The sequence below is a fragment of the Callorhinchus milii genome, unplaced genomic scaffold (assembly GCF_018977255.1).
Source record: "Callorhinchus milii isolate IMCB2004 unplaced genomic scaffold, IMCB_Cmil_1.0 Scaffold13, whole genome shotgun sequence".
Classification (NCBI taxonomy): domain Eukaryota; kingdom Metazoa; phylum Chordata; class Chondrichthyes; order Chimaeriformes; family Callorhinchidae; genus Callorhinchus; species Callorhinchus milii.
This window is the reverse complement of record NW_024704754.1, coordinates 7,465,095-7,480,175: the sequence shown is the minus strand read 5'-3', so window position 1 is coordinate 7,480,175 and position 15,081 is coordinate 7,465,095. Positions and strand designations below refer to the sequence as shown.

General features: G+C 44.4%; 1 protein-coding gene across 1 annotated transcript in view; it reads left to right on the top strand.

Moving 5' to 3' along the window:
* Positions 1–484: 484 nt before the first annotated feature.
* slu7 (SLU7 homolog, splicing factor) overlaps positions 485–15,081 on the top strand; it is a 29,847-nt gene continuing 15,250 nt past the window's right edge. The window contains exons 1-9 of the mRNA XM_007906657.2: positions 485–636; positions 1,549–1,752; positions 4,042–4,195; positions 5,700–5,780; positions 6,498–6,662; positions 8,706–8,777; positions 9,872–9,919; positions 10,624–10,755; positions 11,637–11,734. Of these exons, the coding sequence (XP_007904848.1) occupies positions 1,580–1,752; positions 4,042–4,195; positions 5,700–5,780; positions 6,498–6,662; positions 8,706–8,777; positions 9,872–9,919; positions 10,624–10,755; positions 11,637–11,734 (923 nt within the window). The 5' untranslated portion in view covers positions 485–636; positions 1,549–1,579. The remainder of the gene's footprint in view (positions 637–1,548; positions 1,753–4,041; positions 4,196–5,699; positions 5,781–6,497; positions 6,663–8,705; positions 8,778–9,871; positions 9,920–10,623; positions 10,756–11,636; positions 11,735–15,081) is intronic.

Here is a 15,081-nt window from a genome sequence, read left to right as displayed (position 1 = left end):
TGATATTTATAATGTATATATGTGTGTTCGCAGATTCAGTTCACCATCGGTGGGCGCGCTTTCAGCCGCTGAATCCCTCCACCTCAATTCCACCTTCCCCATCTTTAGGTCACATCTGAAGACCTCCCTCTTCTGACTGTGCTATGGTCACCTCGAACCCGGCTCCACATCGTGCTCCGCCACTGTTAAGTGGTCTGGGAGGATACCTTGCCTGAGGGGCACTATATGAATGCAACTTCTTGTTGTTGGTTTACAAAAACATGGTCACCCTACACTAGCACTCCTTTGAAAAGCAGTTTGATGCAGTGAGAGAGGGGGTTAGGGTCGATGTTCTGGAGTGGATCATGAGATCAGATGGGCTGTGAAGGGCCGACTCCACTCCGCTCACTCTGTGACGTCTTATTGTAAAGCCAAGATGGCGGATGTGAAAGCGGGTTATCAGGCGAACACGGCGGCGGCGCCTGCGCACAGAGACCGGAAGTGGTCTCGCGCGGCCCTTGTTTACGTTGGCGGCGGCGCGAGCAGATTCCGTTGGTTCTCGACAGCAGCGGCGGCGGCCGGAGAGAGAGAGAGGGAGAGAGAGAGCGCGCGCGCGCGAGGCAGGAGGAGGAGAGCAGAGCTGGTGACACAGAGGCTGTGAGAGACAGTTTGTGTTTTTGTGGCTCGAGGCCCGGTCTCGTGGCGAGACTCTCCGTCACTCGATTTCCAGGACAGGTCCAGAGGCGGTGGCTTTAGGCCCGCGAGGGGGACGCAGTGGGGGGGGGAGAGATGAGGGACTGCGTGTGGGTGAGAGATGTGTCTGTGGTGAGGGGCTGAGGTGCCAGGAATAGGGTTTGGGGGAGGGGCTGAGGGTGGGGGGTAGAAGGTGAAGCGCTGAGTGGGTGAGCGGTGTGTCTGTGTGGTGGGGGTTCAAGGTGTGTGTGAAGGTGAGGGCAGGTCGAGGGGGCGCGTGTGGGGGAGTCGAGGGCGCGCGTGGGGGGGGGTCGAGGGGGCGCGTGGGGAGGGGGTCGAGGGGGCGCGTGGGGGAGGGGGTCGAGGGGGCGCGTGGGGAGGGGTCGAGGGGGCGCGTGGGGGAGGGGGTCGAGGGGGCGCGTGGGGAGGGGGTCGAGGGGGCGCGTGGGGAGGGGTCGAGGGGCGCGTGGGGGAGGGGTCGAGGGGGCGCGTGGGGGAGGGGGTCGAGGGGGCGCGTGGGGGAGGGGTCGAGGGGGCGCGTGGGGGAGGGGGTCGAGGGGGCGCGTGGGGGAGGGGGTCGAGGGGGCGCGTGGGGGAGGGGGTCGAGGGGGCGCGTGGGGGAGGGGGTTGAGGGGGTGCGTGGGGGAGGGGGTCGAGGGGGCGCGTGGGGGAGGGGGTCGAGGGGGCTGATGTAAATGTAACTTGGGGTGCAGGAAGGGTATGTGGAAATGTTCCCCACTGAAGGTTTGAAATCCTGTACGATTGGCTTTGCAGTGTAACGGCAGCTGAGTGGGAAGAATCCCCGCGCTGGTGAATTACTATAACAAGTTGCATTTATGTAGTGTCTTTGATGTTGGTGTTTCTTCCAATCCACAGATTAAAATCAGAGTCCTGAGGAGAGAGCATCATGGCATCTGGAACAATGCAAGTTGCAACCTCTGCAACCTCCGAGGTGTCTGGTGGGGTGATGGGCCTTGATGAGCCAAAAAAGATGACCAGGGAGGATTGGAGAAAGAAGAAAGAGTTAGAAGAGCAGAGAAAGCTTGGTAACGCTCCAGCAGAAGTTGATGAAGAGGGAAAGTGAGTAACATTTTAACATTTGTTGTGAGGAAATAATATGCATATTATGTAATATCAGAATAGTGAGAATGACATTTTCTCTGTAGAATGGCACAAAGTATTTATTTTCCTTATTTAAAGATGTAACTTTGAAATAGTTGGAGTTGTGAAGAGGGTCAACGCACTTTCCAGTGGAATCAATATCAATTCTACTTTAACTATGTATGTGTACGGGGGTGAGAGAATTTACCTCCAGTAAGAAAGTGACCATTAAAAGTGAAAGAGGAGGAGTAGTGAATAATGTGATTTTGATTCTGTCTGTTGCCTAGTATATCCTCATAAGGGATACAGTGCAGTTGATTTGTCTGTTCAAACATTAATAAAACCTATATTTGAAAGTAATGTGGTGTCAAGTAAATTTGCAAATAAATTGGAGAGCCAGCCAGGAGGCAATATACGGGGACCGTGTAATGAGTCCGTCTAGCTCAAGTGAATAATACCACCCATAATTCGGACCTGACAGTTTACTTGACCTGCGTAAAGGTGTAAGGTTGGAAAGAACAAATCCCGTTAGGTGATAAGGATTAAAAACCTAACACCGGAGGAGGATACTGGTTAGTAACAGAGGATCGATTGCTTATTCGGATGCTTGTCAAGTTTATTGATTACCAACAGAAACAGCCATGTGTTAAGATTAAAGAAAAAGGCAAAGGGGACCCAAGGGGGTTGCCCAATTCAGGGTAATGTTGATACATTGCAAAAACAACTTCAGGATGAAGTTGAGTACTCGGCGAAGCACAGGCAAGAATTTTGACGAAAGGCGTCTAAGGGAACAGGCTAAATCCCAGGAACCTAGTGACAAATTGGAGGAGCATTACCAGCGCCAGCTAAAAGAAAGACAGGAAATGGTGGACTGTCTGCGGGCTCGGGTTAGCGAGCTGAGCGGGATGGTGGGTGCACAACAAGATGTTGTGAACTTAACCGCGCAATACAGTGGATACTATGGTGAGGGCTCAGAGATGTGGTGAGTTGGAAAAGCAAGTAAAAGACCTCCAGCAAAAAATATTGGATGCAAGAGGGACCTTGAGGGAGGAGATAGAGAGGGGTAAGACTAAAACCGGGGGAAATCACCAGGGATGTCAGCGACAGATTATTAAATTGAAAATGGCACTGGGACACAGGCAAGTTAGGGTAGCCCCTGTACAGCATGTTGAACCAGGGGAAGGAGCCAAAAATGCTGATGATATTAATTGGGATAATCTAGAGGATAAGGGACCCCTCCTAGAATGGGACAAGGAGAGAGAAGAGGAAGTCAGGGTCCCAGGGAAAGACCAGGAACATGTTATAATTGGGGAAAAGCTGGGCATTATGCCTACGGATGTCAAGCAGACCAGGGGGACCACCCTTTGGAGAAGCTCCATGGAATAATCTTAATAGCATAAAGCAATATTTTAAGACAGAAAAGGGAGAGATTGGAGGCTCTGTTGAATGTTCAAAGGATCAATCACCCACAAAATGGGAAGCCAGACAGGGAGAGGCACACGAAAAATTAAAAGGGCATAAAGTAGCGGCCTTGGTTTGGGGGAAAAAAACTGAAAAAGTGCAGAAGAATAAGGATTCACTGCAAGGTTTAAAAGACATAGCAAGACAAATTAATTCTACAAAAGAATCAAATCTGGAAGAAAGGTTGGGACAAATGGTTACTTCTGAATTTGAAAGGTTACAGAAGGAGTTAAAAGCGATGAGACAACTGATTGAGCAACATATAGTTCCTAGTGTTCCATTGATCTGCCTCCAGACAGAACACAGAGATGACTTATTGGCTAATCTGAAAGCACTCAAACAATTAAATCTGCTTGATACTTGTGAGGAGTCAGAAAAGGTCAAAATGCTGTTCTCTCAAATAAGGAAATTAACAGAAGTTGAGCAAGAGAGTAGGATGGGTTTAGTGGGGNAAAAAGCAAGAGAGAGAAATTTAAACAACATTTTTTATATTCAGGCTGCAGCCACTGACTATGAGCAGTTGAAATTCACTGACTGCTAGCACTCTGGCTTGTGAACTTGTGTTCCTGCTTACTGCTAGGTAAACAGGCGTGTGGAGTAAGGAAACTTGCCCAAGGTTTCACCCCTCCGGGAATCAAACCCAGGTTTCTCGCTTGCTCTAACCACTGAGCTACAGAACTCCACAATATTTTATGCAGCACTTTGAGACATCTCGAAGATGCGATAGGGGGCTATATCAAATGCAAGGAAACATTTGTTAAAGGACCATCAAAATTTAAACTTACTTGTCTCACTCTCTCCTGATAGAGATATCAATCCCCACATTCCTCAATATATTTCATCGGTTCCATGGTATATAGATCCCTCCAAAAGACCAACACTCAAACATCAACGGCCACAGTTTGAGCAGCAGCAACAGTTCAGTTCTATTGGAGACTGGTTCAAGAAGGGAGTAAAGCAGGTACGCATTGAAAGTACTGTCTCATGTGGTGTCCCTCAGGGCTCTGTCCTCGGTCCCCTCCTCTTCACCCTCTATATGCTCCCCCTTGGTGACATCATCCGCAGACATGGAGTTAACTTCCACATGTATGCGGATGACACCCAACTCTACCTTTCCTCCTCTACTCTCAACTCCACGACCACCAATGTCCTGACAGCTGCCTGTCCGACATCGAGTCCTGGACGAGAGACAACTTTCTTCAGCTCAACATGCGAAAAACCGAGGCCCTCCTGATTGGCTCACGTCAGCGCCTCCGCACCTCAGGCGCTGACACCATCAGCATCCAAGGCTGCACTCTCCACCTCTCAAAGCAAGTCAGGAACCTCGGTGTTCTGTTCGACTCTGAGCTGTCCTTTCTCCCTCACATCCGCACCACAACTGGCACCGCCTTCCAGCACCTCCGGAACATCGCCAGACTACGGCATTACCTCACCCCTCACGCTGCTGAAACACTGTTCCACGCCTTTGTCACCTCAAGGCTGGACTATGGGAACTCTCTCCTCGCCGGCCTTCCCGCCACCTCCCTCCACAAGCTGCAGGTCATTCAGAACTCTGCAGCTCGTGTACTGTCCCACACCAGGCTTCGCGACCACATCACTCCCACCCTCGCTCGCCTCCACTGGCTCCCCATCCCCCAGAGGATTGATTTCAAGATCCTCATCCTCACCTACAAGGCCATTCACGGCCTTGCTCCCTCCTACCTCTCCAACCTACTATCCCCCTACCTACCCGCCCGTACCCTCCGTTCCTCCGGCTCCGGTCTGCTCCACGTCCCCCGCCCCAATCGCCCTACCATCGGTGGTCGGGCCTTCAGCCTCTCAGCCCCCAGGCTCTGGAACTCTATCCCCCAGTGCCTTCGCCGCTTCCTCCCTCTCCTCCTTCAAGGCCGGTCTCAAAACCTTTCTCTTTGACCGAGCCTTCAGCTCCCCTCTCGACTCTCTTCCCCCTCCTCGCTCCCTCCCTTCCCTCCCCTCACTCCCTCCCTTCCCTCCCCTTACCCTGACCATTTCCCCCCTCCTCGCTCCCTCCCTTCCCTCCCCTCACCCTGACCATTTCCCCCCTGCTCGGGTCATGACCCAACTGTGCAGTGCCTTGGGACGTCCTCCTGACGTGAAAGGCGCTTTATAAATGGAATCTTGTTGTTGTTGAAATGTTTTTCTCTCGCATTCTGCAGCCTTTGGATCTATGGCTTGGGGTATTATAAACTGGCTGGTAGATGTGTCTGAAATAAATTTCTTAGTGTTTTCTGCAGTGGAGAAAAGATTTGGCAGGGCAGGTAATTAATTCAATGTGTTGCCGTGCACCTACTGAATTGGGAGCAGCTTTAACTGTAACCCCTGGGGAAACATATTCCTCCTGATCTTTTCTGAATGCAATCTGTATTTAGTGGGAATTTCAAATCTCTAGGTGGATAACTTCAGGAAAAGTTACACTTTGTTAAAAATGTTGTTTGCTCCTTTTGCAGGGTGCTGTTTTAACCAAATACCGGCGAGGTGCATGTGAAAACTGTGGAGCTTTAACACACATCAGGAAGGACTGTGTGGAAGTAAGTGATTTTCACGTGGTGTAATTCTTGGTGTACACTTTTGTGGAATGTATTGAATCCGTCTTCCCTCTCCCTGTGTTCCTATCTAACTGGGACAACAGAGCTACAAATGACCTGTTTAAGCACTCCATGGCTGCTTATGGGACATTATTGTACACAAATTGGCTGGAAGCCCATTCATAACAGCTTTTAAGAGAGAAGTAGATAATTATTTGGGGGGACAAGTTTGCAGGGATATGGGGAGAGAACGGGGGAGTGGGATTGAATTGGATAGCTCTTTTCAAAGAGCTGGCACAGACACGATGGGCTGAATTGCTACCTTCTGTGCTGTATAATTCTATGATTCCCCCACAAAATACAATCGCTACACTTTATAGTAAAATCCTGTGAAACACTCTGAGAGCCTAACATTCTGTTTCTCTAATTGATTGGTGGTCTCTGGAGTTAATAATTCCATTTTTTTAAACAATCCACGATTATTTGTGCAACACTGCTGTGCATATTCATTTTACAGCATATTCTGTGAAGCACTTTGAGACGTCTCAACAACACAAGGCACATATCAAATGCAAGGATTATTATTCTAATGCTCTATATTAAACATTTTCCTGTCCTTCATCCCTAGTACTCCTTCCCTTTTCCCTATACTTCTGAATGATTTATTTGCACATAGATCCTGCAAACCTTTTTCCCTGATATTTTACGTCATTTGATTAGAGACCCAGAAAAGTGGGAGCAAAGTTTACTGGCAGCAACATTGCTCCAGATGAGCACATACAATCAACGTTTCTTTTTGACTACGATGGAAAGCGAGATCGTTGGAATGGATACGATGCAGAGGAGCATATGAGGATTGTGGAGGAATATGCAAAAGTTGACTTGGTGTGTAATAATGCATTACGTTTCCTTTCAGCAGAATAGAGTAATAGCTATTACTGAAAAGTCCAAACTAAGTCCAGTTTTAGCACCAAGTGGTTTCTGCTACACTGAGTGCTGATATTGCCAGCCCTATTCAGGGCCGTACATGAGCGATGTTTTAAGAGCTATTTCATTTGTTTAAAGTGTGCAACCCTACAATTGTCTTAATTTATTTCTAAGTTTAACAGCAATCCCTAATTAAAAGAATTTGATTAGACCCTTTACTTGTTTAAAAAGCCCAGTTTATTTTGAGACATGCTACAGTGTTTAAGAAAATTGTTGAGGCCTTTATTCTTTATTCTACTAACCTGTGCTTAAATGTTGTTAAGTTTGTGACCATAGACTTTTGGGACCAAAACCAGATCAGTTTGCAGTGGAACAATTGAGGGGAGGATTTATTCGTTTTTATTGCTTCAAAGTGCTCTCACTATGATCAGAGAAGAGTGGCACATGTCTATTAATCCTCAACGAGTGCTAGTTTCTAATCTTATTGCAGAACCAGGAGGGTGACCTGCTGTTTAATATTAAAACTGCTCCTTAATTCTAGTGGCAAGGCTTTGGGGAAACCAGATTCGTTGGCACTACCTGTATTTATAAGGTTGTGGCATTGGTCAATGCTCTAACCAAACCAAGGTGGTTGGTCCCGGCAGTTGTTTCCAACACGTATTGCATTCCCACTTTGTGGAAATGGTGCAAAAAGTGAAGTATAAACTAAGCATAACTAACTTTCTTTCCTCATTCTTTTATGAGATTTCCTAGCTTATTGCCTCTTTATAATCCTCTGAGCATTGTTGAAGGTCTGTCTGTCAAAGCACTGACAAAAAAATTTGACTTGCTGAGGCAAGGTTTAAAAAAAATTCTACTTTGTGGTCTGTAGAGGGAACCAAAAGCACATCTGTTAATCAATGCAAATGAACTTTGACACACATTTGTTAAACTGATTCCTGTACTGTGCTTGAGGAATGTTTGAAACTATTACAGACCGAACAAAACCAGCAGCTAATGTTTAAAATTGCAATATTTCAAAAAATGAACAGTAAAGTTACTTGGAGAGATGGATTTAGGGGAGAAATTCACCATTTGTATCTTAAACCTTTGTTATACAAATCTGGATCCTTTAGTCTGGATACTTTTTTAAGCCTTTCTTTCCTCCCCCACCCCATTCAATTTTCTCTGCCTCTTCTAATGGGTATAGTTCCATTGATGTCAGCCATCGGCCAATTTACCACATAAGCCCAGTTAGTCATGTTATTAGGCTATTCGATTGCAGGGTGTATCACAACTGTATTTGATCCTTTCCTCGTCTAACACCCACCTATGTACACCTTCCAGAAAGTCTCTGGATAGTCTAGATAGAAGAAACTTTGTTTGGTAATTTAGCACATGCCAGGTTTTCAGTGACCTATTGAGAAACTAGATGATGCTTTCAATAAGTGAGCTAACAGAATAAGTAATGTTTCTGCGGCAAAGTATGGTAATTCAGTCTAATCAGGAGTTATATTCCAAAAAGTTGCTGGTAGAAACTGAAGTCATAATGTTCTTTTCTAACTCTATAAAATTGAAAGTGTTTTTAATATGCACTGAAGTGCATTACTAGAATGAAATTTAGTTACTGGATGTTTCAATTTGAGAAAAACACAGCTTTTATAAGAAATTCTATCATTTGCCATGTTTCAACTAATGAAAACATAATCTCTAGTTAAATACATTAGGTAAGGGCATTAGTTAAATAAATCTGTAAACTGCGCTCAATATTAGGGTTTAATTATGCAATGAAAGTGATTATAGATCCCGTAAAAGTGTCAATGATGTTTTGTGTGCCTTGTTTCTAAACATTTAATGATATCCCAAGTATTTTTTCATGTGTAAAAGTAAAATTTAAAAAAAACTTACTTAGCAAACAAGTATCTTTTGTGCAGAACACAATAAACGATACCGAACCATAGAGTGAAGCTGAGGAAGTACTCAGCAAAAGGAATAACAGATATTTGAATTATCTGATTTCAGGCAAAACGTACACTGAAAGCTCAGAAACTGCAGGAAGAACTGGCCTCTGGAAAGCTGATGGACCATGTGGTGGTGAGAAGAATAAGTAAAACATTACAACAATAAAGTAAAGCAGGGTGCCGAGGACTAGATACCCTATTCGAGAAACGTCCGCGGGCCGCAGAAGCAATATTCTTGTGTTTCCTTCCAGAAACATAACAGATGAAGTGTAGTTGGGGGGGTGACGGTGAAATTGGCCCTTGGGCCGGATGTGGGTTGATTTCATCCAGTTTAGCCAGTGGGCCATCCTGAAGTAAAACATTAAAACAATCTCTTAATATTATTTAAATAAACTAAAAATCTGTTTCCCTGAAAATTGAGTAGTATCTATAGTCACATGTTTTAGAAATGACTAAATTGCATGTTTGTGTTTACTTCCCAAATGTAGAATAGAATATTTTTCTGTTAAACATCCACTGACCCTTCATGACATGAGGCATTGTCCCTTTCCTACCCAGGAAAGTTCCTATGTGCATTCAATCCCTCTGCCTTTTAGTCCTTATTTACAAGGTGACTACGGAGGTCAAGTGGGATTACAGTGGAGTATTGATAATTGTGCATTACTTGCTTTAATGGCTTAAATCATTTATTTGGGTTCTTAAAATGTTATGACCTTCTATCTTACTCGTAAGTGTATCCATTTGTTTTCCAGTAGAGGGGTTTATGGCGCCCACGCCTGACCAACCTGCAGCTAATTTGCTGGCTATTGAATAGAACAAACCTTTTGAGGAATTGCTTAAATTGTGAATATAATCTTGCTTTTTTTTGTAAACCTACCACTTACTAGCTGTGTAAATAGAAGAATTTTAGCTTTGGTGCTAAGATTATATGCAGGCAGATGTTTTGAAACATGAATCTCAGGGTATAACATAAAACAGATATTTCACATCTGGCATTTTGTGTTTCCAGTGTTTGGCAGAAAAGATCACTGAAAAATAAAACTAGCAAAAAGAACATCTAAATGTATAACACTAACTGAAATAGGCTAATTAGAAAATATTATGAACAAACTGGACATTTACTACAATGAATTTTGGAAGTTAAGACCTATGTTTAAGCAGGATATAGATCTGTAATTACTGTTGTTATTGCTGTGCGCCTGATCCATCTTACTTTCATTATAACAGAACTCCTCAAGACGTCAATGGGGAGAAGAAGACCATAATTCTCCAACAGTATGTGTTTTAGTTTAAACAGCTGAGTTATCATTGCTGATAAGTCCTTGTAGTTCAGATAAAAGCGATGGTTGTGAAATATTTTTACTTGCAAAATTAATTTTCCTCCCTCCTTGCATTTTCAGCAGTAAGCAGTAAGCAGTAAGTTATTGTGAGATATGTTACTACTGGTGTTAATGGCTTTCTGGTGTCTTACGGAAGCATGAACCCAGACAGTGTCATGTTCATAGCCTACCTCTATCCTATCCTTGTGATGTCCATTTCCAGGAGTCACAGAAGTGGAAGCACTGAATTATTTTTTTCTTTAACCACCCAACCACTCCAGTTGTTGTGCCACATCTCTCACAATTGAGAATAGCTAGCTCAGAGGAGGCCAGGATTGGGACTTGAATTTTCTGGCCTGTATGGTCCAACATCCCACAAGTTGATATATTTAACCTTTGAATCATCGGCGGAGCAGATTGCCGCAACTTTAATCGTAATCAAAGCAAATTGTGGGTTTTAGGTGGATAAAGCCTTTTTTGAGGTCAAGCTCATTCTATAGTCCACACTTCCCTGGCAATTACCTGTACGAACAAAGTGGAATGCTTTTTCATACAGTATTGCTATCAGGCTTCTAATAAACAAAAGTATTATAAAGCAGTAATGTTGAATATGGCATTTTTTGTAAAAAATGGTCATTTAATTTCTTTTGTCATTGTCAGGATAAAGACAATAACAGTGAAGATGAAGATGAGGATAAGTACGCTGATGATGTCGATATGCCGGGACAGAACTTTGACTCCAAAAGAAGAATTACTGTCAGAAACCTCCGTATCCGTGAGGACATTGCTAAAGTATGTATTTGTGTTTATTACTTATTTTGGCTTAAGTGCTATATTTTCTGCCCCATCTGCTATTGTTGTGAATGCAGGAAGCACTGTATAAAATGTCAGGATTATTATTATCAATCCTTAGCTGAAATGCCAGCCAGATACTGCTTTATAGTTTTGGCCAGTGTTGCTAGGAGAATAGTATGTTGTCTACATAATACATACTTTGGTTGCTCATCTGTACTGAAAGTGGTGACATAACCTGAAATACGATTCCAAGGGCATTAGCTTGATGCGTGATGCTTCACCCAACCTATTGTTTGTATGCAGGGCAGGACAGGGAGGATTGTCACATTATTTGATGAGGTGGCTTGCAGCTAAGGTTTGATGATGTCAAGTGAAGTCCACACCCACATACCTGATTGTAAAATATAATTTCCTGCAATGATGAATCCTTGCTTTTAAACAGTGTTTGGGCCACTGTTGCTACAACTAGCCTAAGTCTGTCTGTGAACTGCCAATGTAGCATTAACTTCAGTGGAGCTGTCCTAGAATGCAATCAACTCATTCGCATGACTGGCATCACCAGAGATGTAGGAATAGGCAATTCCTGGGTATTTCATTCAAGCAAGAATTTCTCATTATTCAGAGAAAGTTTTTTTTAATATATGTTTAGGGAGAGTACTGTGAACACAAAGCAGTCTCAACTTCATTTTCAATTTTAAGAACCGTTTCAGCTAGAATGAAGAATATATTAGAAACAGCAGACTGCTCCAGCATTGTGCCTGGAAGTTGGGAATATGGTGTCATGATATAATTGCTAATGTGATTTTTTTATTAAATATGTTAGTGTTTCTACTGCTTTGCTTGATCCACTAAAATGTTGGGGTTTTATTGCTTTTCAGTACCTCAGAAACCTGGATCCAAACTCTGCATATTATGATCCAAAGACCAGAGCCATGAGGGAGAACCCATATTCCAACACTGGCAGGCACCCAGACGAGTAAGTCCATGCAGCTGTGTACTAATTTCCACAACTGTCCCAGAAACCCAGATGCCTGTCTGGTTATAATTACCCAAAAAGGATTTCAACGGTCATATATCTGTCAGACACGTGATATGTTTTATTACAAACAGGTTTTGTCTTTTTGCCAGCAAAAAGCCATTTCAAACTTTTTTTCCTTTGGACAAGACAAACACGAGGGATTGTGCTTTCGATATCTTCTTGTATAGGAAATTTGATGTATTAAATGTGAGTCTCCCACATCTGAATTTTTAAAAGATGAATGAAAACATTTTAGTACAAATAGTTGGAGAAAGTTGAAAATGTTCATATAATTCAACACCATGGCATATGTGATAGATTGTGCAGTATCAATGGTGATAGCTTTTTCTCTAGTGATACACTTTTTTGTGCTTTTTTTTCATTCCATACAAACTTAAGAAAAAAAACTCATTCTGAAATAAAAACAAGCAGAATGTTTTCAATGCTACTGCTGTTTCCAGGATAGAGAGAAAACATAATACTGTTGAATAGACCGCTGATCGCACTTGGCTTAAATTGAACTTAACGATTCATCAGCAAATCTGGCTGGACCTTATCAAATCTTACCACTCTGCCATTGCCTCTAGCAAATTGTCGTTCTACTCCCAAGACAATGTTGGAGGCCAGCTTCCTCTTCTCCACCACCAACCAGTTCCCTGCCCAACCTCTTACGCCTTGCCGATCATCACTTCCAATGCCAACTGTGAGGCGATGCTGGACTTCCTTGAATCCAAAGTTGAGGGGATCCGCTCAGCTGCCTGTGCCCTTCCATATACTATCCACTTCCCATCACCCACTCACACCCCAGCCCCTATCCATCCCTCCCTCCACACCCTCGAATCTCTCTCCCACTCCTCTCTCACCACCACGATAACCCGCATGAAACCAACCACTTGTTCCCTCGACCCCAGCCATACCCCTCTTCTTACCTCCCAGCTCCACCTCCTTACCATCTCCTCTTCGACTGTGCCTATGGTCACCTTCCCCCTTGCCCCAGCTCGGCCTCGGGCTCCACCATTGTTAAGCGCTCTGAGACACTGTCCATTGTGGAGGGTGCTATATAAATGCATGTTGTTGTACTCACAGACGTCATACACTTCTCCCTGTCCACTGATATCATTCCCACCCCTTTAAAAACGTCTGTCATCACTCCTATCCTTAAAAATCCCTCCTTGGACCCATTCCTGCTTGCAAACTACTGCCCCATCCCCAACTCTCTTTCTTCTCCAAGGTCCTGGAACGAGTCATTGCTTCCCAGCTTTGTTCCTTCCTCTCCCGCCAATTCCTTCACAAAAAGGTGGAAAGGAAAAGATAGGGAACTATAGGCCGGTTAGTCTCACATCAGTGATAGGAAAAATTTTAGAATCGTTGATTAAGGATGTGGTAGTGCGGTATTTAGGGGAGCACAATATAATTAGGCCAGGTTAACATGGCTTTACAAAAGGGAAGTCATGTTTGACAAATCTCATAGAGTTTTTTGAGGACATTTTCAGTAAACTAGATAAAGGTGAATCAGTGGATGTGGTCTATTTGGACTTCCACTGACCAGAAGGCATTCAATAAGGTGCCGCATAAAAGGTTAGTCCAAAAGATAAGGGCCCATGGAATTGGGGGGAGCATATCAACATGGATTGGGGAATGGTTAACTGGTAGGAAACAAACAGTAGGGATAAACGGGTCTTTTTCGGATTGGCGGGATGTGACTAGTGGAGTGCCACAAGGATCAGTCCTTGGGTCTCAGCTATTTACCATCGACATCAATGATCTGATGAGAACATCGAAGCTAATATATCTAAATTCGGGGATGACACAAAACTAGGAGGAAGTGCCGACACAGAGGACGACATTACAAAAATGCAGCGAGACAGATAGGTTAGGTGATTGGGCAGGTAGGTGACAGATGAAGTATAATGTAGGGAAGTGCGAAGTCATCCACCTAGGTAGCAAAAACAGAAGAGCGGGTTATTTATTAGAAGGGGAGAGATTGGAATGTGTTAGCGTCCAGAGGGACTTGGGTGTCCTTGTACACCAATCACAGAAAGTTAGTCTGCAGGTGCAGCAGCAATTAGGAAGGTGAACGGTATGTTAGCATTCATTATGAAAGGATTAGAGTATAAGAGTAGGGAAGTCTTGCTGCAACTGTATAGGGCCCTGGTGAGACCACACCTGGAATACTGCATCCAGTTTTGCTCTCCTTATTTAAGGAAGGATGTACTTCCTTGGAGGGGGTGCAGTGTAGATTTACTAGGTTAGTGCCAGGGATGAAGGGGGTGAGTTACGAGGATAGGCTGACCAATTTGGGCCTATATTCTCTAGAATATAGAAGAATTAGAGGGGATCTTATAGAAACCTATAAGATCATCAAAGGGCATGATAGAGTAGATAGTGGGAGATTGTTTCCCCTGGTTGGAGAAACTAAAACCAGGAGTCACAGCCTTAAAATCAGAGGCCAACCCTTTCGCACTGAGTTGAGGAAGAACTTTTTCACTCAAAGGGTGGTGAATGTATGAAACTCACTACCCCAAAGGGCTGTTGACGCTCAGTCCTTGAACATATTCAAGACTTGCGATAGATACATTTTTATTGCAAAAGGTATTAAGGGATATGGGGATAAGGCAGGGTCAGGTTATTAGCTGGAGTTAGATTAGAAGATCAGCCATGATTGAATGGCGGGGCAGGCTGGAAGGGCCGAATGGCCTACATCTGCTCCTACATGTTATGTTATATGTTAAACCCCTTCAATCGGGATTCCGTGCCGCCCACAGCACAAAAACAGCCCTGGTCAAAGTGACAAATGACATTCTGTCCATCTGCGACCTGAGCTTCCTCTGCCTCCTCGTCCTCCTTGACCTCTCTGCTGATTTCGATACCGTTGACCACTCTATCCTATCCACCGCCTCTCCTCTCACCTCAACCTTCATGGTTCTGTCTTTGACTGGTTCAGATCGTACCTCTCACGTACCTCTTCATCTCCACAAACGGTTTCTCCTCTAGTCCCTGCACCATCTTGTGCGGCGTTCCTCAGAACCCTGTCCTTGGTCCCCTCCTCTTCAATATCTATATGCTCCCTTTTGGTGACATCATCCGCAGACGTGGGATGAACTTCCACGTGTATGTGGTTGACACCCAACTGCACTTCTCAGCCTCCACCCTTGACTCCAGGACCACTGCTGTCCTGATAGAATGTCTGCCAGACCTCAAGACCTGGATGAGAGCTAACTTTCTTCAGTTGAACGTCAGCAAGACTGAGGCCTTCCCAATTTGCTCCCGTCAGCATCTCCACAACTCGGGCGCTAACAGCATCA